The sequence below is a fragment of the Cervus elaphus genome, chromosome 15 (genome assembly GCF_910594005.1).
Source record: "Cervus elaphus chromosome 15, mCerEla1.1, whole genome shotgun sequence".
In the NCBI taxonomy this organism is placed as follows: domain Eukaryota; kingdom Metazoa; phylum Chordata; class Mammalia; order Artiodactyla; family Cervidae; genus Cervus; species Cervus elaphus.
In genome coordinates this window covers 30617903-30642261 of record NC_057829.1, presented here as the reverse complement: position 1 = coordinate 30642261, position 24359 = coordinate 30617903, and the positions used below count along the sequence as shown (strand labels likewise).

The window sequence follows — 24359 nt, the reverse complement described above, 5'->3', positions numbered from 1 at the left end:
CTTAACTTAGTCTAAAGTTAATCAATATCTTACCCTTCTCTGGAAAAATACAAAGTGCTTCAAAACCTTTAATTCCATTTACTTAAAAGTCCAGGCATTTAGCACCATCTCCTGTTTAACCCCATGGAATAGACACTGTTTTGGACAGTGTGTTTGTTTATATTTATCCCTATTTTTATTATTTTTTCAATTCATCATTATTTCTGGTATTTTAGACTTTTTTCCTCAGATCACTTTTCTTCTCAGGTTCATCCTTCAGAAACTCCTTGAATAGGGATCCGTTGTCTATAAACTGTCTCAGTTTTAAGTAAACAGGCATACCTTTTATTCAGCTTCACTTTATTGTGCTTCATTACTGTGTTTTTTTGTGTAGTAGGACTTCCCAGGTGGTGCAGTGGTAAAGAATCCACCTGTCAATACAGGAGATGCAGAAGTTGTGGGTTTGATCCTTGGGCCAGGAAGATCCCCTGGAGTAGGAAATGGCAACTCACTCCAGTAATCTTTCCTGGAGAATTCCATGGACAGAGGAGCCTGGCAGGCTACAGTCCATGGGATTGCAAAGAGTCAGACACGACTCAGTGACTGGGCATGCACATGCACACGCACACGCACACGTGTTTATTAGAAATTGAAGATTTCTAATGTAGCAATTCTGCATCAAGTAAGTCCATTAGTACTATTCTTTCCAACTGCATTTGCTCACTTCATCTCTCTGTGTCACATTTTGGTAATTCTCACAATATTTTAAATATTTTCCACTATTATATTTGCTGTGGTGATCTGTGACCAGGGATTTTTGATGTTACTACTACAACTTACGGAAGGTTCAGAAAATGGTTGGCGTTTTCTGGAGTGAAAGTTGCTCAGTCATGTGAGACTCTTTGCGATCCCATGAACCATAGCTTACCAGGGTCCTCCATCCATGGAATTTTCCAGGCAAGAGTACTGGAGTGGGTTGCCATTTCCTTCTACCGGGGATCAAACTCCAGTCTCCCACATTACAGGCAGATGCTTTACCCTCTGAGCCATAAATATTTTTAAATTAAAATATGTACATTTTTTTGACATAAAGCTAATGCACACTTAACAGACTATAGTGTAAACAACAACAAAAAAATTTTTTAGCTGCTCTGTGCTGCTTGTGGAATCTTAGTTTCCTGACCAGGGATGGAGCCCAGGCCTTCCACAGCGAAAGTGCCAAATCCTAACCACTGGACCACCAGGGAATTCCCAAAACATAACTTTTATATGCACTAGGAAACCAAAAAGTGTGTGTGACTTGTTTTATTGAGACACTTGCTTGATCTTTGTGGTCTGAAACTGAACCTGCAACATCTTCAAGGTATGCCTATAAGTGAAAATGTCTTTATTTCTACCCTTATCACTATTTTTTGCATTTTTGTTGATTCACATGCTATAAAATTCACCCTTTGAAAGTGTACAATTAAGTGGCTTTAGTGTATTTGTAAGGTTTAACAAACCTCACCAGTGGGACTTCCCTAATGGTCCTGTGGTTAAGAATCCATCTTCCAGTGCAAGGGATTCAAGTTCAATCCCTGGTCAGGGAACTAAGATCCCACATACCATGGAGCAACTAAACCCAAGTGCCACAACTAGAGAAGCCCACGCATCACACCAAAAGGCACCCACAGCCAAAAAACAAACCAAACAAAAAATCACTACTATATAATTCTAGAACACGTCATCACCCAAAAAGAAAGCCCACGCTCATCAGCTGTTACTCCATAGTCCCTTCCAGCCTCTGGCAACCACAGATCTACCTTCTGTCTCTATGAATTTGCCTATTCTGGACATTTTATAGAAATGAAATCATACAATTAGTAACCTTTTGTGTCTGGCTTCTTTCGCTTAGCATAATGTTTTCAAGTTTCATCCATGCTATTGCATGGATCAGAATTTCATTCCTTTTTATGGCAGGTAATACCCTATTGTATTGATATATCACATTTTGCTTATCCACTCATGAAAAAGTGAAAGTATTAGTTGCTCAGTTGTGTCTGACTCTTTGTGACCCCATGAACTATAGCCTGCCGGGCTCCTCTGTCCATAGAATCCTCCAGGCAAGAATACTGGAGTGCATAGCCATTTGCTTCTCCAGGGGATCTTCCTGATCCAGGGATCAAACCAGAGACTCACGTATTGCAAGCAGATTCTTTACTGTCTGAGCTACCAGGTAAGCCCTTATCCATTCATAAACTGGTGCGTATTTAGATTGTTTAGGTTGTTTCTACTTTTCACTCTTATAAATAACACTGCTATGAATATTTGTGTACAAGTTTTTATATGGACATATATTTCAATTCAATTTAGTACATACCTAGGATCTGGATTTATTCTTAAGAGATAAATTATCTTTTAAGAAATTATTTCAGTCTTATTAGGGACTGGGGTATATAGTCCTTGGTTGGTGTGAATTTTCAAAGTCCTTTAAAGTCATTATTATTCTGTCTTTCATTGTGACTATTTATACTATTTTAACTAACAGACTTTTAGTCTAATTTCTTTTAATTACAGAAGTCATGAACGACACAATTTTTTTTCAGTCCATTGACCTCTGGGTTTTGGGCCCAGCACATTTCCCACTGTACCACTCTCCTTATGGTACACTTTGTTTTTTTCTGTTGGATATTTTTAAGATCTCTACTTGCTTTTGATATTCTTTAATTAGATTATGATGTATTTGTATATGGACTTCCATTTATTTACTTTGATATTTTCTGGAATTGCTGAATCTGAAGATTCATGCTTTTTAATAATCATAGAAAATTCTCAGCTACTACCTCTTTGAATATCACCTCTCTCCCACTATTCCTCTAATCACTTTCTAAAAATCTTATTAAACATATATTATACCTTTTCATTTCATCTTCCATGTCTCTTAACCTTCTTAACCTCTTTCATTTTTTCTTTCTGTACTACATTATGATCTATCTTCCAGTTTACTAATTCCCTCTCCAGCAGTGTCTATTCTATCTAGCTGTTCCACTGAGTTTTTAATTTCATATGTGATATATTTAAATTCCCAGAATCTTTGGTTCTTTTTCAACTCTTCCCAGTCATGTTTATCATCCCTTGATTCTTCTTTGTCTTTCTTGTGCCACAGAAGCTCAAGCTATAGACTGCCAATAAGGTAGATAATTAGTAGAAATTAGGTAGAAGTCCTCAAGGTGTCAGCAGTCTTATTTCCCTGGCCTGAGGTTTCCATTTTGTTCCTGGCCTCTCAATTCCCTTATTTTCTTAAAGGTTCTTCCATTAACAGAAAAGAATTTCAATTTTCAAAAATATTTTTTCTAGCATCCTTAGATGATTTGTATTTATATACATACCTTTTTATATATTTATATATAAATAATATATTATATATATTATATAAATATATATTTATATATATAATATATACATATATGTATATATTTTATATATACATTATATATAAAATATATATACAAATATATATTATATATATTATACATATTTATATACATACCTTTCATCATCATATAGATTTTAAGTCCCTTTGTTCCTTTTCCAACATCCATGCTTTCAGAGACTATTAAACACCTACTATGGGCCAAGAAGTGTGCCGGGGATTCAGGAGAGAGTGAGACAAGGCCTGTCCCTGCTCTCAGGGTTGCTTCTGGTCTATGGAGAAACTAGACACTTAACCAGGCAACTGTAGCCCACAGCTAGTCAGACCTCTGATGGGGTAGGTGTTAGTAAACAAGGCCATGCTGATATACATGGAGGCCAGGAACACTCTAATAATCACATTGATTCTCTTTAAATTAATATTCAACATTTATTTAAAGGGGAGGAATACCTTACAAAGCAAAACTCAAGTTATTTTCCTACATTAGAAGGCATTAAGGTGACCTGCCTGGTGGTCCACTGGCTAAGACTCCAAGCTCCCCATGCAGGTACCAAGGTTCAATCCCTGGTCAGGGAATTAGATTCTGCATGGCACAACTAAGAGTTTGCATGCTGTAACTAAAAAAGATTCTGCATGTCTCAGCAAGCAACAAAGATCAAACATGCTACAACTAAGACCCAGCACACCAAATAAATAAATACTAAAAGGAAGAAAAAATCAACAATTTAACTTTCAAAAAAAAGAAGGCATTAGAGAAGCTGTCTGTTATTATTCAAGCACATGTTTTTGCTGGAACATCCGTCTTTTGTGAGGAGGATTCAGCCCTCACTGCAAGCTGATTAGAAAACTGATTATCTCAGCCACATACAGTAGCCTCCTAGAGGGATGTTCTGGTAAATTACATTTCCACTGATGTTTTAGTTGCTTTCCTAGCCATCCCTTCATTCCCATGTTCTGAGTAAATACTGCTACATAATGAATAGTTTCAAAATAGTGGGTTTGGACTTTGCTGGTATTCCAGTGGTAAAGAATCTGCCTGTCAATGCAAGGGACATGAGTTCAGTCCCTGGTCTGGGAAGATTTCACATGCTGCCAGGGCAACTAAGCTCATGTACCACAACTACTGAGCCCTTGCTCTGGAGCCTGTGAGTTCCAGCTACTGAACCCACACGCCCTGGAGCCTGTGCTCGGCAACAAGAGAAGCCACCACAGTGAGAAGCCTGCACACTGCAACGAGAGAGTAGCCCCAGCTTGCCACAACTAGTGAAAGCCCACACACAGCTACAAAGACCCAGCACAGCCAAAAATAAATAAATAAATAGATAAATTTTTTAAAATAATGGCTTAAAATTATAACTATATGCCATGGTTGAATTACACCCCCCCCCACAAGAGATATATTAAATTCTCAACCTTACTACTTCAGAATTTCATCTTATTTGAGAAATAGAGTTATTACAGATGGAATTAGTCAAGATGAAGTAATACTGGAATACACAGAAAAGTAAAAAAGTGTTAGTCACGCTGTCATGTCTGACTCTTTGCAACCCCACGGACTATAGCCCTCCAGGTTCCTCTGTCCGTGGAATTCTCCAGGAAAAAATACTGGGGTGGGTAGCCAGTCCCTTCTCAGAGGACCTTCCTGACCCAGGGATGGAACCTGGGTTTCCTACATGGCAGGCAGATCCCTTATGTCTGTGCCAGGGACCCCTAATCAAATGTGACAGTGTCCTTTATATGGACACAGAGACACAGTGAGAACACAATGTGAAGATGGAAGCAGAGGCCAGAGTGATGCATCCACAGGCCAAGAAAAGTAAGCACTGCCTACAACCACCAGAAGCTAGGAGGAAGGCAGGAATGATTCTCCCTCAGAGCCCTCAGAAGGAACAAGCCAACACCTTGATTTTAGACTTTAGCCTCCAGTTTGTGGTCATTTGTGACCTAGGCAGCCCTAGGACCCTCATATATGATCATTTCTTCCACTCATGGATCTGAAGGTTGCCTGGACTACAGGCAGTTCTCACTCTGGGTCCATCACGCGTCACAGGCAGGATGGCTGAGACTGGGATCATCTCAAAGCTCTCCTTGAGCACATGTCTGACACCTGGGCAAGGGAGACTCAAACAGCTGGGGATGGATGAGCTGGGGGCCCTGAGGCATCTCTCACACTATGTGGTCTCTGCACATGGCAGCCTCTGTGGAGATGGACTTCTTACAGGGCAGCTGTCAGCTCCCGGAGCAGGTTCCCAAAAGAATCTGGGAGATGCTACCTGGCCTTTTCTAACCAGCCTCAGAAGTCAGAGAACATCACCTCCATCACATTCTCTTCAAGGAGGGTCACCCAGGCTCAGGGTGAGGCGACCCAGACCCCCTTCTTTATGAGAGAAGGGTCTAAGGACTCACAGACACATTTTGAAGCCGCTGCACCAACTCAGCCAAGGGCACATCCAGCCTGGGGGAGACAGCACGGCCTGCTTCCCTGAACCCCCAGGAATGAGGGGTTAGCCACATGAGCAGGGCGTGAGGCAGGGAGAGGGGCCACCGTCTCCTGCTCAGGCCCTGAGCCCCCAGCTGATGCCGCAGCACCACCTCCTTCACCCTCACTCACAGCCTCCAGGCCTGGCAGAGCCCGGGGCTCACTCATTCAGTCAAGGCTCTGCACCAAGCTCTAGAGATCAGACTCTGCCCAGAGAGCACTCCAGGCAAAGGTGACCCCCAGGCCCCTCGCTGCCCACCACCCACAGGTGCTCTGTGTTCCCGACAGAGAATCTTCCTTTACTCCTCAGTCTGGGGCCATTTCTGTCCCTGCCTTCCCCACTAATCCGGGGTAGACAGGAGGCCCCTCACAGAGGGCTCCCCCCAACACACACACATCAACCCCTGAGGCTTGAGGGCTCAGTCTCAGGGTCTGGAGCAGTGATTCTTCCCCCAGCCAACCCCAGCAGTGGCTCCCCAATTCCTTATGTTCTGATGACTCTTTAAATTCTTCCCCCTACCCCACCCCACCTTCTTGTTCAGGAGACAAAGGCATTTCTGGTATCGCTGCTAATCAAGAAGGCTACTTTTCTGTCAAGGGAAATATCCAGCTTTCTGACCACTTAAAGTACTTAGTCTGAAACGCACACACGTACACACACACACACACATGCATAAATGCTACATGCCTTTCTTCAAGAGGCCTCTGCTCTCCAGAAAAGGCGAAACAAAGGTTTACCTAGGGTTGCATCACCCTGCCTGCAGTCCTGCCTCCACCCTCAGGGCACCCTCCAAACCATCAGATTGGTCTGTGTGGGGACAGAAGGGCCCACTGACTGAGCATGCATACAGGTCAGTGCTGACCCATTTGTCCCAGCAAGGGAGGTGTCCCAGTCCACTCCATCACACGGTGAAGAGGCTGAAGCTGGTGTGGGGAGAGGGGGCAGGGGGATGAACTAGTTTGTGTCTGAGCTGAGGTTCATTGCTATGTTTGTCTCAAAGTTTATCTCTAAAACCTGTCATCCTTCTTTCTTCCTCTCCCCCTCCTCCTCCTCAACTTCTGCCTCTGTCTCCCTCTCCTTCAATCCCTCTGTCTATTTCTGTGTCTGAGCTTTTTCCCTTTCACTGTAACCCCACATCCAAGAGACTAGAACTGTTTAGAGGCCAGAATCATCTCCAAAATGGGTTCAGTCTTCCCCTCGTCCTCGGTACCAGAATCTGGCCACACTCCATTTGGTAAGGACAGTGGCTACCTGCCAGCTCCTTCTCCCTACCCCACAAGGGACCTTTCTCAAATCTCTAAGCTGAGACCTAGGGTGGATGCAGAGAGAGAGAATGACCAAAGACCAGAATGGCAAGGGAGATTATTCCCAGTGGCCATACTACAATGGGACACACACAGTGGAGACAGGAGTTACATTTTCATCAATTATCAAAATTACTCCCAGCCTGAAAGCTCCAGCTGCCCTTTGCTGTGTGGCCTTAGCTATGTCACTTACCTGAGCCAATAATAATAATCTCTACTTTAGAAGATGGCTGTTATGATTCAATGAGATAAAGACTGTTGGTTTGTTTCAAAAACTCTGGGCTACAAATAAAAGAAAATTCAACCAGGACTTGCTTGAGCAATAAAGATAATCATTTCACATACTGAGATTCTAGAGGCAGTTTTCAGGTTTTGTGCAATGACTCAGAAATGCCATTGAAAAACAGTTTCTTTCTACATTTCTACTTCACTATCATTAGCTTTTTAACAAAAATATGTATTTATTTGGCTGTATTGGGTCTTAGTTTCAATATGTGGGATCTTCACTGTGGCACACAGGCTTAGTTGCCCTAGAGCATGTGGAATCTTAGTTCCCCAACCAGGGATCAAACCTGCATCCCTTGCTCTGGAAGATGGATTCTTAACCACTGGACCATCACAGAAGTCCCTCCTTAGCTTATTGTTTACATCTCATGCTGTTTCCTTATGACTGAAAGATAGCTGTTGCAGCTCCAGACATCACATACCATATTCAAAAAAGGGAAGAAGGGAAGGGGAATAATAATAAGCACTCCTGGGACTTCTCTGGTGGTCCAGAGGCTAAGAGTCCATGCTCCTTGGGTTCAATCCCTGGTTAGGGAACTAGATTCCCACATGCCATGACTAAAGATCCCACATGCCACAGCTAAAGATCCCACATGCCACAACGAAGACCCAGGACAGCCAAATAAATAAATATTTTTAAATAACAATAATAATATACACCCCTTCTGGTAATGGATTCAGGTGATCCAAGATCCCACCTTGAGAGAGTCTGCCCTACAGCAACATCACTTAATACGAAACTCATTCTCATCTCAGATGCTTCTGCCTTTTGAAAGAGCCTTCAGAGAAAAGTCCCCAATAGTAGGACTCAGTGGCAGTCCCCAGTGGTGGTCATTTTACACCATACCAACCAGTCATCAGTTGCAGTCTGCCCAGGTCATGCTGGGTGGGCTGGCCTTAAGGCTCTTATTTGACTGAAGACTCGTCTCCAGCAAAGGGGCAGCTGGAGTCATTAGCACCAACCTCCAGTAGCTGGGGGATGGGGAAACCAGTGGGTTTGAAGGAAAACAAGCATATCTCCTGCCCAGATTCCTAAGCCATCCCCAACATTCTCAGCCACAGAGTGCAGTGTGCAGGACCAGAGGTCCACGCCTGCCACAACCTTGCTCTCCTGGTTCATAAGCTGGGTGTGCAGGGCCAAAGGGTCCTTCCCAGCTCTGCATGTCCAAACTTCTATTTCCACCTCACCCCACAGTTCCAACCAGGCAGTCCCCTTCCAGTGATGGATTCAGGTGACCCACGGATCCCACCTTGAGAGAATCTGCCTGCAGCATGGTCATTTACATGAAACTCATTCTCAAGGCTTCCCTGGTGGTCCAGTGGATAAGAATCCGCCTGCTAGTGGATAAGAATCCACCTGCTAGTGCAGGGGAAATGAGTTCAATCCCTGGCCTGGAGAATCCCTCATGCTGCAGGGCAACTAAGCCTGTGTACCATGACTACTGAGTCTGCACTCTAGAACCCACACTCCACAACAAGAGAAGCCACCACCACGAGAAGCCTGTGCACCACAACTAGCCCCCACTCTCCACAATTACAGAAAAGCCCTTGAGTAGCAACGAAGACCCAGTGCAGCCAATAAATAAATAACTACAAATAAAAAAAAAAATAAGGAAACTCATTCTCATTGCAAATGCTTTTACAGTTTGAAGAAGCCTTCAGAGAAAAGTCCCGATGGTAGGTCTCCATGGACATGGGACACTGGCTTCGGGCACTTCAGGTCATATCACAGACCTTCAGAGATGGAGGGAACTTGAGAGAGGCTCCCCCAACCCCAGCCATACAAGCGGGGAAACTGAGGCCCAGAGTGGAGAAGTGATTTCCTCACTGTCGCACAGCAGAGCCAGGGCCAAGCATTCTTGGCCCTGAGCCTCTTAGCACTCCAGGAGGAGTCCCCAGAATGGAGGGTTCTTTTTTGCATATGGTGTTAGAGAGTGTTCTAATATCATTCTCTTACCCTAACCCCTAAATGGATTAAAGACCTAAATGTAAGGCCAAACACTATAAAACTCTTAGAGGAAAACATAGGCAGGACACTCTGACATAAATTGCAGGAAGCTCTTTTCTGACCCACCTCCTAGAATAATGAGAATAAAACCAAAAATAAATAAATAGGACCTAATTAAACTTAAAAGCTTTGGCACAGCACAGGAAACCATAAACAAGACAAAAAGACAACCCTCATAATGGGAGAAAATATTTGCAAATGAAGCGACTGACAAAGGATTAATCTCCAAAATGTAAAATAGCTCATGCAACTCAAAATCAAAAAACAACCCAATCAAAAAATGGGTGAAAGACCTAAATAGACAATTCTCCAAAGAAGATATACAGATGGCCAACAAACATACAAAAAGATGCTCAACATCACTAATTACTAGAGAAATGCAAATCAAAACTAAAATGAGATACCTCACACCAGTCAGAATAGCCATCATCACAAAATCTACAAACAATAAATGCTGGAGAGGGTATGGAGAAAAGGGAACCCTCTGGTACTGCTGGTGGAAATGTAGATTGATACAACCTCTATGGAGAATAGTTATGTAGGTTCCTTAAAAAACCAAAAACAGAACTACCAAGTGACCCAGCAATCCCACTAATGGGCATATACCCAGAGAAGAGTGTAATTCAAAATGATACGTGCACCCCAATGTCCATAGCAGCACCATTTACAATAGCCAGGACATGGAAACAACCTAAACATTCATCAACAGAAGAATGGATAACGATATATGCAACAGAATATTACTCAGCCATAAAAAGAAATGAAATTGGGTCACCTGTGGAGATGTGGATAGACCTAGTCATCATACAGAGTGAAGTAAGTCAGAAAGAGAAAAACAAGTATCGTATATTAACACATATACATGGAATCTGAAAAAAACTGGTATAGACATTCTTATTTACAAAGCAGAAATAGAGACACAGACGTAGAAAACGAACAAGGATACCAAGGGGGAGGGTAGGGGTAGGATGATTGGGAGATGGGAATTGATACATATACACTACTGATGTGCCTGTTAGTCACTCAGTTGTGTCTGACTTTTTTGCAACCCCACAAACTGTAGCCCACCAGACTCCTCTGTCCATGGAGTTCTCCAGGCAAGAATACTGGACTGGGTAGCCATTCCCTTCTCCAATACATTGTTGATACTATGTATAAAACAGATAACTAATGAGAACCTCCTATTGTTGCTTAGTTGCTAAGTCATGTCTGACTCATTGCAACCCTAAGGACTTCAGCACACCAGGCCTCCCTGTCCCTCACTGCTATAGAGCTCTGGAAACTCGACTCAGTGGGAAGGAAATCCAAAAAAGAGAGGACATACATATATGTATAGCTGATTCACTTTTCTGTACAGTGGAAACTAACAACACTGTAAAGCAAACTATACTCTGATAAAAAAAAAAAAAAATTTTTTTTTAAGCTAAAAAACAAAAACAAATAAGGAAGGAGGGTTCAGACCCAGAAATGCAACTGTCTCAGGAGGGTTCTTCAGAAGCAGAGCCTGAGTCCTGCATTCCCATTCAGATGATTGACAGCAGTGGGGGGGTGTAGGGTGGGAGTTGGTGGGGAAAGGAAGGGGCTCTGAGGAACAGGGGAGAGAGGGAAGCAGGACAGGGGAGCAGTAAAAGTTAGGCCAGCACAGGGTCTCAGCAGGGGTTGAGCCACAGCCCGGTCCCTCCAAGGGTTCTGGACCCTTAAAAGCATCAGGGTTCATCCTACCTTGAGGCTCGGGGTGGCCTTTGGCACCACATCAGCCGGTCATGGCCACAGTCTGTCCAGGTCACGCAAGGAGCCTTCCGGGAACGGCTCTTGTTAGGCTGAGGGCCCATCTCCAGCAAAGGGGCAGCTGGGAGTCATTAACAACAACTCTCTACAGCTGAGGGATGGGGAAACCGGAGAGTTAGGAGGGGGGAAAAAGCAGCTCTCCTCCACAGATTCCTGATCCATTCCCGGCATTCCCAGCCACAGAGCGCAGTGTGCAGGAGCAGAGGCCCGTCCCTGTCATAACCTCACTTTCCCGGTTCTTAAGATGGGTGTGCAGGACCAAAGGGTCCTTTCCGGCTCTGCATATCCAAGCTTCTGTGATTCCACTTCCAACTTGCCCCACAGTTCCAACCAGACAGACCCCCCTGCCCCCCAGACTCCCCACTTGCCCAAGCAGTTGAACAATGAGTGAGACCAAAGTAGGGCATCCACTCAATCAGGCCTGAACCCCACGAGGCAGGTAAAGGCAACAGTTTCTTGGCGTGTGTACGTCTCCAGCCTGCCGAGCGGGCCTGGGGAGTCAGTATTTCTTGAAATGCAAGTACCGAGACCACACTGGGTTGTCAGTGAATTCATTATCCCATTACGCAGACCTGAATTATTCAGCGCTCTTGAGGCTGCCTGAGGAACGCGCCCAAGCACAGTCAATGCGACATTAGAGGGATGGATGGAGTCAGGCCCAGGGCATGGTTGGTGCCGGGGTGATGGATCTGCACCCAGAGAGGCTGCCAGGGCTTGCAGGCTCAAGGCTGCCTGGTTGGCAGGACCTGGGTGCTGGGTGTTCCTGGGGCCTGGGAAGGGAGTCATGTACATATCCACAGTCCTCCTCACCACCTAGGAAACTGGCAGAGTGTATCTTCAGAGCCCTACCTGCTCCAAAGGGCCCAGGGACTGAAGATCCAAGCTCTACCTCTTTCTGGCTGTGTTGCCTCCAGCAGGTCATTCACCTCGCTAAGTTTTAGTTTCTTTATCTGTAAACAACACAGTGATGGTGCTGAGTCAATATCCATTCTCTCTTTTAAGTTTAATGATAGAACTGATTTCTCAGTAAACATATTATCCTCTGGAATATAGACTATTTCCAGGCTCAAGTGTGGCCATGTGACTAAGTGCTGATCAAAAGGATGCAAGTACAATAGCCTATGAAACTTTGAAGAAGTGTCCTTGAAGGAAGGAGGTTAGTTCTATTTTCTCCCTTCCTTTTTCCTGAAAACTGGATTGCAGGTATGATGGCTGGAGTTCAAGCAGTCATCCTGTTCAATGAGAAGACACCACATGAAGAGGATGACGGCATAGCAGAGGAGAAGCCCGAGTCCCAGTTGACCCTGGAGCCTCTCTACCACCTCTAAGCTGCATCTGTATAAAACAGAAGTCAACTTCTCTTTTAGATTTTTCTGTCTCTCACAGCCAAATCCAACGCCACCTTGCTGGGCAAGTTCAAGGGTGAAATGAGACATTATAGGAAACTTGGCCACCTCAATAGGTATTTGGGCTTCCCTGGTGGCTCAGATGGTAAAGAATCTGCCTGGAATGTGGGAGACCTGGGTTCAATCTCTGAGCTGGGAAGATCCCCTGGAGGAGAGCACTCCAATATTCTGCTTGGAGAATCCTCATGGACTGAGGAGCCTGGTGGGCTATAGTCCATGGGGTTGCAAAAAGCCAGACACAACTGAGTGACTAAGCACAATAGGTATTTTCCTCTAGGATACTTCAGTGATTAAGAACAATAAGCTCTGAAACCAGAGAACCTGGGTTCAAATCTCAACTATACCTCTTACAAGCTGTGCAAATTTGGGAATGTTGCTTAACCTCCCTGTGCTTCACCTTTCTTATCTGTAAGATGGGGATAAAAATGGTACCTTCCCCCTTACAAGGTTTATGCGAGGATTAAGTGAGTTAATATGAAGTTAGAAGTGACTGGCATACAGTGATTGCTATGTAAATATCGGCAGTTAGGATCTTTTTTTTATACATCCAAGGGGATTCCCTGCATAACTCAGGGACCTGGGTCCCCAAAACACCTCCCAAAGCTTCATCTCAGTGTAGATTTTCCAGTCAAGGTGGCTGTGTTCTCAGGGAAGCAATGCCAGAAGTATCCTGAGATTCAACCATGACATGAACGGTTTGACCTTGGGCTGGGCAGCAGAGTCTGAGGTCCTGATTTGGAGCCCACAAGAGGAATTGCTCTTTGAAATCCAGATGAAATTCTTATTCAGTAAGAGAGAAAGAGAAACAAAAGTCCATTATGGGCTGTGTACCCTGAACAGGTGTCTCTCCTCTGGGAGCTTCTGGGGAGTGGATTAAACCAGCATCATGTGCCAGCAGCACAAAGACCAGTGTGGAATATGGGGAAACCTCTCTGGATCTGAGGCAGCAGGGAGTGGTGGGGACTGGGGCAAGGGCACATGACCCATGGGGGATGGGGGCAGGCACCACACAGCATCTGCCAACCTGCCCTGCAGCATCATGGGCCCAGAGTTGTCAAATCTGCTGCTCTTTCAAAAGAAATGGAAATCAAATCTGAATTCTGTGTGAAGTTTCTGGTTGTTTCATGTTGACTCCATTCAAAGAAACAAAATACTGATCAAGGCAAACAGAATATGTCTCCAGGCCAGCTCAGGGGCCACCAGAAGTCAACGAGCACTGAGAGGCCTCCATGCAATGCAGTTGGAATACTTGAGTCCCAGGCTCTGTATCCTGGTGTCTTGGGGGAAGTGGGTATATGCTTGAGCATGGGGGTGGAAGAAGGGGGCTTGTCATCCCCAGGGAGGCAGGTGCCCTGACCCCTTGCCCCCTCCCCATCTGGGCTTAGGATGATGGCAGTGGGGGTGGGCTAAGACGGGAGGTTGCCCTGTGAGCTCAGGTAACACTCTGAGCCCCACAGCTCCAGGTCCCTCCTCTGAGAAACAGACTGGGAAGTCTGAAGCTCAGGCATGAGGCAGTGACCCTGCTCCACCTGCCCCTGCTGAGGTCCTGCCCCATGGGGGTCTCTGCATTCGTGGCTTTGGGGATGCCTGGGGGTCCTTGGGTTCTGGTGTAGCTTGGACTGCTGAGCCTGACTCTTCCCTCCCTGACCCATAATAGCCACACCCTTTGCCACATGACCTCACAGGAGCGGCCCCATGGAGGGCATGGAGTACACACACTTGCCCCCCATGAGGAGCTTGGCCAAGTGACTTGATGGGGCCGTGGGAGCATCAGCTCAGCTGACTGAGGCAGAGACTTTCAAAGCACCTGTGTGGCTGGCCTCTTGCACCTGTGCTGTCCTCTGGGAAAGAGCATCTTCAGGTAGTTGCTTGTTGCAGAAAGAAGTGAAGTGAAGTGAAAGTCCAACTTTCGTGTCCAACTCTTTGCAACCCCATGGACTATACAGTCCATGGAATTCTCCAGGCCAGAATACTGGAGTGGGTAGCCTTTCCCTTCTCCAGGGAATCTTCCCAACCCAGGGATGGAACCCAGGTCTCCCGTATTGCAGGCAGATTCTTTATCAGCTGAGACACAAGGGAAGCCCAAGAATTCTGGAATGGGTAGCCTATCCCTTTTCCAGTGGATCTTCCCAACCCAGGAATTGAACCGAGGTCTCCTGCATTGAAGGTGGATTCTTTACCAACTGAGCTATCAGGGAAGCCCTGTTGCAGAAAGATGTGGACCCAAAGCCTGAAGCAGCAGTAGTCCAGAGGATGCTCTGACCCAGGAGCTAGAAAAGCAGGCGGTCATTTTGGAAGCTGCTGAGACTCGGGGCTGGTGCACAGCACTGCTGCAGCAGAAACCTGTCCACTCTGCTGGGCTTCCCTGACCCTGACCCCAGCTCGCCCCACCTGGTCCTCCACTGTCCCAGAAGCCCCTGCACCCCTGCATGTGTGCTAAGTTGCTCAGTCGTGTCCAACTCTTTGCGACCCTATGGACTGTAGCCCGCCAAGCTCCTCTGTCCATGGGATTGTCCAGGCAAGAATACTGGAGTGGGATGCCATTTCCTTCCCCAAAGGATCTTTCTGACCCAGGGATGGAACCAGCATCTCCTGTGTCTCCTGCATTGGCAGGTGGGTTCTTTACCACCATCACCACCTGGGATGCGCTGGCACCTCTGGTCGTGACACAAACAAAGAGACTCACTTTGGCATGGGGAGACCCCAGGCCATACAGAACTGGAACCAATCCCCACATCCGAGGTGTGAGATCCCAGATGGCCCCAATCTATAGAGGGTGGGTGATCATGCCTACCCCGCTGGGGATTAAGGGTGGGGGGCCTTGATGAGACACCACAAGCCTGCAGCAGGTGAGGGTGGGGTACCTGGTACTGGCACTTGCACTTGTCAGGTGAGAGAGGGATGGGGCAGTCCCCGTGAGAAAACTGCCCCCTGAGGAAAACAAGGCCTTACCTTTGAAGAGCATGATTTCCAGTTCAGTGTGGAATCTGTAACTCTATCCTGAAAAAAAAAGCAAACAGTTATCTCAGTACCAACTGTCAACCACCCCTGGGCACAGACCATCCTGCTAGAGTGTTTGTATCAGTTAGGAAGGCTTTGAATTGAAAGTCAAATAAAAGAATATATAGCTAATCATTGCTTAAGCACAAAGGGCTCCATTTTCTCACATAACAAGGAGGCTGGAGGTAAACAGCTGCTGGTTGTGGTTCAATGTCTGGGCAATGTCTTCAAGGACCATTCAGCAACCTCATTGTTTTTATTTATTTATTTTAATCTTTAACTTTGTTGCCTCATGGCCACAAGATAGCTGCTACAGTTCCAAGCATTTCATCTTTACACAGCAAGGGACCTTTCTCATGAAAACCCCTCTGAGCAGAGGCTCCACCACAGCCATCCTTGGCAGGAACAGACACCTCCACCTCCATCACAATTATTGTCACAGCTTCACTCTCCTTCCAGCCACAGACTCACAAGCTACATTTGCATGTGAGTCCTGTGCAGTACATTTGATTGTGGGTACCAGGTCCCATGCCTGCAGGGGCATCTGGGACATGTGTATTTGTCTTAATTTAGGGAAGAAAGGACTCACAACATAGGCCACCATTTCAAGGTGGAGACAGAAGAACTGCAGGGGGACTTTACTTTGCTGTTTCTCAAAAGGATCCCATGAAGTCTTCACCACTGGGAGGCTCCTGAGGTTCAGCTGAGGTGTCCGGCAAAAGCCATGATGCCCAGGAATGATTGTGATAGTGGCACCCCAACCATCCCTCAGAAAGAAAGAAGCAGGTAACACCATGAAACACACACCTGTCATCCACTGGGGACTCCCAGAGATACCCAAGTGCCGGATCACAGGTCAATCCCTGGCACATGGTGGAAGCCTCTCAAGAGAACTCAGTGAACTCCCCAGAGACACATGAGCTCTGAACTTGGGCCCAGTGGTGCAGCTGAGATGGGGACAGGTTCACATCCTGACTCTGCCACTTATATGTCTCAGTATTTAAATACCTAACACCGTGGTCCTCAAGGAAGGAGGGAAGAGAACTAGGTAGGGGTATTTTAATCATTACAACTCTGAGAGGTTGGAGGTTGTGCTGAATTTTGCCACCCTCTCATCATCTCCACCACCACCATTATTCTCATGGTCGTCATCATGAGCAGCAAGGAGGACTTTGCAGATGGAACTACAGTCACTAACCAGCTCACCTTGAAATGAAGAGATTATCCTGGATGAGCTAGATGGGTCCCCAGGAATCATGTGAACCCTGGAAAGTAGAAAGGAAAGCAGAATGAGGCAGAAGCACCAGAAGTTTTCGGGGTGCCTTTGCTGGCCTTGAGAAGGAGGGGTTTTGTGAGAAGGGACTAAATTTGGCCAAGAACTGGAGACCTTGAAGGAGGGCCCAGAGCCCAAGCAGAGCTGTACCCACAGATGCCACCTTGCCTTCCACATGGTAAGACCCTGAGCAGAGGATCAGCCTGGCCTAGCCTGACTACTGACCTACAGAACCATGAGATTAAAAATGGCATGCTTTTTTAAAGTCACTCAGCGTGTGATAGTTCATTACACAGAACACTAAGACAGAAGGGTCATGCCCATTTTTCTAGCTGAAAAACTCTGAGCTCAGACAGACACAAAGTGAGTGGTGGACCAATCAGCGTTTGAACCCAAGACCCTCTGACTCTGAAGCCCATGCAGTCACTTCCCATTCGGCCTGTCCAAGTGAGGAAACGGGCATAAGAGGCCAGAGCACTCCCAGCACTGGCTCCACAGCATCTCAACTCAGAGGAGGTAGGAATAGGCCATGGGGCCCCAGAGGCCCCTGACTCGTGGTCTGTCTGCATCAGCCCACCCGACCCACCACAGCCCCCAGAGTCCGTGGAGTTACACGGACTCTGGGGGCTTTTGGAGTCACTGCCCCTCAAAGTCTTAGGTGAAAAGCTCAGCATCACTCACCCAGCTGTGGTCGGACTCCAGGCCACAAGCTTCTCTGTGAAGAGGAGGCCTAAAGAGAGCAAGCCCCAGACGGAGGCCCACAGGCACCACCTCCAGGAGACCATAGCTGCTGGGGAAGAGCCCACGAGGGCAGGAAGAGGGCTGAAGGGCCCACGGGTGGAAGGAGGATTCCTGGGGCAGGGTCATGGGACTGGGGGCCATCAGCCGGCCAGTGAGGCCTCTGCAGCCCCAACAGAATCCACTTCTGTGTCCTCATGTCTCTGATCTGTGTTCCAAATCAGCGGAAACAGTTGTCCTGTGGGCCAGATCAGACACGAAGATCAAAGATGTATTCAGTTCAGCTGACATGGAGCTTCAAAAAAAAAAAAATCTAACCCAAATGTTTCAAATTGTGAGGTTTCACATAAAAGCCAGATTTCCAACCTCTTTTGAAAAATCAGAAGCTCCGGCCACAACGCGCACTAATTTCCACATGGCTGTGCTGGCTGGAGCTGAGTGGCCACCACACCTTCTGATGGGGTGTGAGTTCTGGAGCGCCACAGTCCCTACTGCTCCCCGCTGCCCTCCGCTTGCCTGCCTGCCTGACCCGTGAAGATACCTGAATTTCCAATCCTTTAGGCCCAACTTGATTCCATGACCTTACTCTTCTGCCCCTGCCCTGCCCAGTGCTGGGGGTCCCTAGAGGAAGGTGCCCAGCCTCTGTGATGTTAGCAGGGCCGGGAGATGTAGGAGTGCAAGAGCCTCTTCCAGATGTGTCTTTGTGAACAGCTGTTTACAGTGACCCAGTCTGGCTGAGAATTTGGCCAGGTCAAACCCCTTGATTTCCTGGTGTGGACCTGACAACACATATGGGCACCCATCCTCCCGGCCCTCATGAGCCTGTGGGCACCTTGGTGCCTAATGCGGCAGTTGCACTCAGCCGAAAGGGCAACTGAGAGAGGCAGAAAAGACCCTCCCTCTCCCTCACGCCTGGAGGCAGCTGCCCACATCCATGTGGCCCTCCGGGGAGGCCCAGCTCCCACCGCCACCACTGGGGCCACCTCCAAGGAAAGTAACCAAAACCTACTTTGTCTTTAGCCCCCTGGTCTTCAAGGAAAAGGCACTGCAACAGTTTTGGAGACGACACTTTGCTCCCCTCATTGTGAGCTGAGATACGGGCACTGTAATGGAAGAGACAAGAAATGAGTAGCGACTGGGGGAGGGAGGTGGAAAAATTAAATTTTGCGTGATCAGCAAGGTTTCAAACAATCGCTCGCCAACTGAAGTGGGTGCCACGTCTATAAGTCATTCTGTTTTATAGACCATTAGGATCTCCAGAGAGAACCTGCATGGAGACCACTGCTTTTTGTTGAAATTAAAATGTCAGAGAAAAAGAAATAGAACAAAACAGGGAATCTGCAATTAATTACCAGGCCATAAAAATTCAATAATCAGGAGGCAGAGCAGCCGCAGGCCCAGAGGTATCAGAGCCAGCGTAACAAGAATGGAATACATTAATCTTTTCAAATTAGTTTTTTAATCTGACGGGGATATATGGTGACATGCCTCCCCTCCCTGGCTGCCCCCCCACCTCCACAGGCTCCGGTCTGAAGCCAGGCTCGGGGAGGGAGGCTCTGGTGTGAACTGGGGGGTTGCCCAAACCCAGACCCCCAGACAGAAAGGAGAGTGAGGGTTTGCAGGCCAGGCTGAGCCCAGGGCCCCGGTACCACCTGGTTCGGTGGAAGGGCCTCAGTGGAGGTGCCAGGAAAGCTCTTCTTGGGAGTCTGGTTTCCTCTGGGTCAAAAGAGCTCACTGTGTGACCCCCTCCCGCCAGGGGGTCAGAGGGGTTAACAAAGCAGGGCTGGGGAAGTAAGTGTGGAGAAGTAGTCTCTCTGAACTTTGGTCTTCTCCTCCAGAAAATGGGAATAATATCACAGTCTCACAAGGAAGCTGGATGATAGTGCCTGGTGCTCAGTGAAACGCCCCTCACTGTTACTATTTGCACCGTCCTGAAGGGCAGTTCCCGACAGCCAGGAGCCTGAGGCATCCCCAGCTCGGTATTCAGAGAGCATTTATTTAGCACTTGCTGTGTGCTCAGTTAGGAGGGGTGGCGCGGCAGAGAACAGTGGCCTCGATCCTCAACCTGGAGAATAGTCAGATCAGAGAAACATTTTTGGGGACAAGCGGGATGCAAAAGATCAAAAGGCAAGGGGAAACGCACTGCCCTTCCCAGCAGGCCGCTTGCCTGGCGACGGGGAACTGGGGGGAACTGGGAGGAACTAAGAGGGCTGACTGGAACCCACGCAGCACCTAGACCACAGGCTCCTCCCTTGAACCCTTCCCGGGGCGGGGCGGGGAGGGGAGGTGCGGCGGGCTGATTGGTTACAGGATCAGCCCCACCCTTGGGTCTGCAAGGCGATCCCGCCCTCCACTCCTCTGGTCTACCCACGTGCCCGGGCTCCCACAGCTCCGGTCAGTTCTGGGCTCTGGGCTCCCAGTTCGCCCGGGTCTTCAGCTTCAGCCAAGCCGCCCCCGCACCAGACCCGGAGCAAGCCGGTCTCTGAGCCTTGCTGGGCCGAGCCTCGCCTGGGAAGCTCCCCGCAGCGGAGCTCCAGTCTGCCCAGTGTGTTTTCTGAAGGTCTGGTGTCAGGGGACAGCCTTGGAGCAGCGGCCGATGGAATCTGACTCATTTAAATGTAACACTTATAGCCCAGTAGGTGCCAGGCTCTGTGTGACTCCTTCACCTGGATTTTTTCACTTCATTTCCCCACCCCCACCCCCAGGGGGTTGGCACTATTAAGAACCCCACTTTACAGAAGAGGAAATTGTGAAGCTGGGATTGCTCACCAGTTCCCTGTGTCCTGTGATCCCTGAGCTCAGCGTCATGAACACAAGCAGGGCAGCATCTCTCATTGGCCCACCCCATTTGGCACACAGCAAGTGTTCTCATCGATGTTCAGCGGACAGCGTCCCTGCATCCCTGCTGAACAGACCTGCAAGGGGGACTCACCTGCCCTCTGACGTCCCCTCCTCAAGATGTCTTCCCTCCAACCTGTGACCATAACCATGGCTGCCATTTCTGGAGCACCTACTGTGTGCCAGGCTGTGTGATCTAGTGTCATTAACGTTAAGACGGTCCCAGTTTTACGCAAAGGAAAACCAGAGGCTCAGAGAGACTGATGGGTCCGAGATCTCATATCCAAGTCCAGCTGGCAACCAGGATTTTAGCTAAGGATATTGTCTCAGCACCCCATCAACCAGACCTGCCCCAGGGCTCCTGAACCCCTCCTATGGTTGTGTCCCCCCGAGATATACACTCCTTCAACCTGACATCCTTGGTGACCTCCCCCAAGAGGCCTCCTTTGATTCTCTCAGTCACTCCCAGGGCTCCTTTGTTTTCTATCATTTTGTACCTGTTACTATCCTATTATATCGACAGTCTATTCACCCACTCACATATGCCCCAAGGGGTTCTCAGAAAAAAACGGTAGCGATGAGGAAGAAGCATAGCCAGAAAGTGAAAGTGAAGTCGCTCAGTCGTGTCCGACTCTTTGCGACCCCATGAACTGTACACGAACTGTACCTGCCAGGCTCCTACATCCATGGGATTTTCCAGGCAAGATTACTGGAGTGGGTTGCCATTTCTTTCTCCAGGGGATCTTCCGAACCCAGGGATCGAACCCTCGTGTCCTGCTTGGCAGGCAAACTCTTTACTATCTGAGCCGCTTCAAATTTTCCTCTGGGACTTAGGCCCCTAGACCTCTGGCGTCGGGAGGGAAAAACCCAGACACCCAATGTAGTGCTTCCTCCCTGCCCGGCGCAGTTGCTGAAACGGCCACCAGATGACACCAGAACCCCTCGGGGCGGGGGCTTGCAGTAAGGGCATGTGGCCGCCAGATGGTGGTCGAGACCGCGGCTCCGAGGACACTGCCCCGGCAAGGCGGAGCCGCGAGGGCCCGCGGGTCTTGCGGCGGTCCCAGTAGCCCCAGCGCAAGTGACCTGGACGCCAGCTGCCTCCGGCCCGCACCATGACCCAGCCAGTGCCCCGAATCTCTGTGCCCGCCGCGCTGGCCCTGGGCTCGGCCGCATTGGGCGCTGCCTTCGCCAGCGGCCTCTTCCTGGGTAAGTAGCGCCGAGCCTTCCGTACCCTAGGCAAAGGCCTCGCGGGGAGGCAGGCGGGCGCAGAAGCGAGGCTTGACTGCGGCTGAGGCTAACCCCTGGCACTCTGGACACCCAGGCCCTGACCCGGCACCACCCCTCTCCTGCAGGGAGATGGTTCCCTCCTTGGCGATCCCGGCGAGAGAAGCGCCTGCTGCCCCCTGAGGACAGCCCCCTGTGGCAGTATCTGCTGAGCCGTTCCATGCGGGAGCACCCGGCGCTGCGGAGCCTGCGACTGGTCAGCAGGGCCGGGAGCGGGACTGGGCGCCCAGCTCGGGCAGGGAGGGACCCACGTGGCCGTGTGACCTTGAGCTGCGGCTATGACCCTTTCTGTGCTTCCGGGCTCCCCAGGCCCGGCACAGTGGGAGTTCGGAGGGTCTGCCCTTGAGCCACGCCCATAGCCACGCCCCTGAGGCTCTAAACTTGGGGCACAGAGGGTGACTGGCAGAGCTAGCGCGACCCTCTCCTCCCCCGACTTAGCTGACCCTGGAGCAGCCGCAGGGGGATTCCATGATGACCCGTGAGCAGGCCCAGCTCTTGGCCAACCTGGCTCGCCTCATCAAGGCTAAGAAGGCACTGGACCTGGGTAGGCACACGGTCGGGGACACCGGGGACTGGAGTCACCGGGCTGTCCCCCTACTCTGGTCTGAGCCTGTCCGTGTCCGTTTCCCCAGGCACTTTCACAGGCTACTCAGCCCTAGCGTTGGCCTTGGCCCTTCCCCCGGCCGGGTGCGTGGTGACCTGCGAGGTGGACGCAGGGCCCCCCGAGCTGGGGCGTCCCCTGTGGAGGCAGGTAAGTGCCCCACACACCTCGTTAGGCCGCTGGAGCCCTACCACTCCCAGCTCCGGGAGAAGGGACATGCTGACTCTGACCCCACTCCTGCAGGCTGAAGAGGAGCACAAAATCGACCTTCGGTTGAAGCCCGCCCTGGAGACCCTGGGTGAGCAACGGAGTGGAAAGGGCCTGGGCGCCATTTCCCTAATGGGACCACCCGGCACGAGCCAGTGACCCGGTCCGCCAGGCGGGCTTGGGCAGTGACAGCCCCCCGCCACCCGGTCCACGGCCACACGCAGGGTGGCAGGCCGGCGCCCTCGAGTACCTGAATGGCCACAGCGCCTGGGCCGGCCTGGGCGGGGGCTGCTGGCTGCTGGGGCCTGCGGACTCAGCCGCCTCTGCCCCTCCTCCCCTGCAAGACGAGCTCCTGGCCGCGGGCGAGGCCGGCACCTTCGACGTCGCCGTGGTGGACGCCGATAAGGAAAACTACACCGCCTACTATGAGCGGTGTCTGCAGCTGCTGCGACCCGGAGGTGTCCTCGCTGTGCTCGGTGTAAGGGGTAGCCCCCGGGGGGTAGAAGAGACCCTCTTGGGCAGGGTGCATCTTTTCCTCAGGCTTCTCCTCGCCGGTGCTCCAAAGCCCCGCCCAATACAGGGGCTTAAGCTCCTACCCCAGGGATTCCAACCGAGTTCCCGGGCTTTCCATTCTGCCCTGCTCAGGTGCGAGGTCTCCAGCTCTCGCCCCGCGCCCTGCGCAGGCCCCCCAGGCCCCGCCCCCACAGTGCCCCGCCCCTCCGCAGGTCCTGTGTCAGGGAGAGGTGTTGCAGCCTAAACCACAGGACAAGGCGGCCCAGCGTGTACGAAACCTGAACGAGCGCATTCTGCGGGATGCCAGGGTCCACATCAGCCTCCTGCCCCTGGGCGACGGCCTCACCTTAGCCTTCAAGATCTAGGGCTGGCCCCTAGTGAGTGGCATCAAGGGAGGGGCCCTGGGAACCCCAGCCATTCCGCGCCTGCTTTGAATCTGACAATAAAGTGAGGCCTGGGACACGTTCTTGTACTTCAGTGGTGCGGGAAGGGAAGGCCACTTCTTCACCAAAAGGGAACCTTGCGGCCACAGATATTCATCCCCTCCCTGGCACACTCCTGAGGACCCTCTGGCACCATTGGGGCTGTGGCCTGACCACAGGAGCTTCCAGCTGACTGGAGGCAAGATATCAAGTTTTAACTGACCCACCCACATGGAACTGGTTAGAAACCCCAGATCCTTATAGAGATTTACCTCCAGGGGACCTAAGGGCTGGAAGATTGGTAGAGGCCTCTTGGACTCCCTCTTTACATCTCTTCCTAAGAGAAGCAAGCGAATGAAGTTCCTGTTCAATGAAGCTAGGACACTAGTGGAGAACAAATTGGCATCCGGGGGCAGGAAAGGGTCCTTGCACTGTACTGTTGTAGGCTACACCAATTCTGCTAGCCATGTGCCCATGTCTTCACAAAACTGAACCTGGCTTCACCTCTGCAGTAGAGGCCCTGGTCAACATCACCTGAGACCAGGCCACTTGACTTAGACTGAGGGCCTCAGGGTTACTGGAGTATATATTGTCCTCCCCGAAGTCCTGGAGGAACATGAGACATGGGGTCACTGGCCAGAGGTGTGAAGCAGACAGTCCAATAGGTAGGAGGCAATTTTTAACAAGTTCCCCAGAAGGAAACAAAGAGAATGTTAGGTTTTCCATAAGCCTATTTAAGCTGCGGGGGGAGAGGGAGCCAGGTGCTTCACTCTTCTGGTTTAAACCTGTTTACACCTCACCAATCTGTAGGAAGATCTTAC

The 24359-nt window shown here is 49.4% G+C and overlaps 1 protein-coding gene and 1 long non-coding RNA gene across 4 annotated transcripts in view; one reads left to right on the top strand and one right to left on the bottom strand.

The window, feature by feature from the left end:
- The window catches only part of LOC122708606, a 122335-nt gene extending 100945 nt beyond the window's left edge, over nt 1-21390 (bottom strand). Inside the window, exons 1-8 of the long non-coding RNA XR_006345229.1 lie at nt 20443-21390; nt 18683-18776; nt 17617-17911; nt 16869-16927; nt 16252-16429; nt 15615-15662; nt 12106-12206; nt 11191-11347 (exon numbers count right to left, since the gene is read on the bottom strand). This is a non-coding gene — a long non-coding RNA (uncharacterized LOC122708606). The remainder of the gene's footprint in view (nt 1-11190; nt 11348-12105; nt 12207-15614; nt 15663-16251; nt 16430-16868; nt 16928-17616; nt 17912-18682; nt 18777-20442) is intronic.
- Nucleotides 21391-21493: 103 nt separating this feature from the next.
- Nucleotides 21494-23580, top strand: COMTD1 (catechol-O-methyltransferase domain containing 1). Of its 3 annotated transcripts, XM_043924851.1 has the most exons (7): nt 21499-21717; nt 21864-21991; nt 22234-22339; nt 22428-22546; nt 22640-22694; nt 22948-23081; nt 23329-23580. In XM_043924851.1, exons 1-7 carry the CDS (start codon nt 21624-21626, stop codon nt 23479-23481), a joined length of 789 nt encoding a protein of 262 aa, XP_043780786.1. In that variant the 5' UTR covers nt 21499-21623; the 3' UTR covers nt 23482-23580. The 3 variants fall into 3 exon arrangements, with proteins under 3 accessions (XP_043780785.1, XP_043780786.1, XP_043780787.1); XM_043924850.1 differs by having other exon boundaries at nt 21494-21717; nt 22948-23580; XM_043924852.1 differs by having other exon boundaries at nt 21590-21717; nt 21833-21991; nt 22948-23580.
- The last annotated feature ends 779 nt before the right edge of the window (nt 23581-24359 follow it).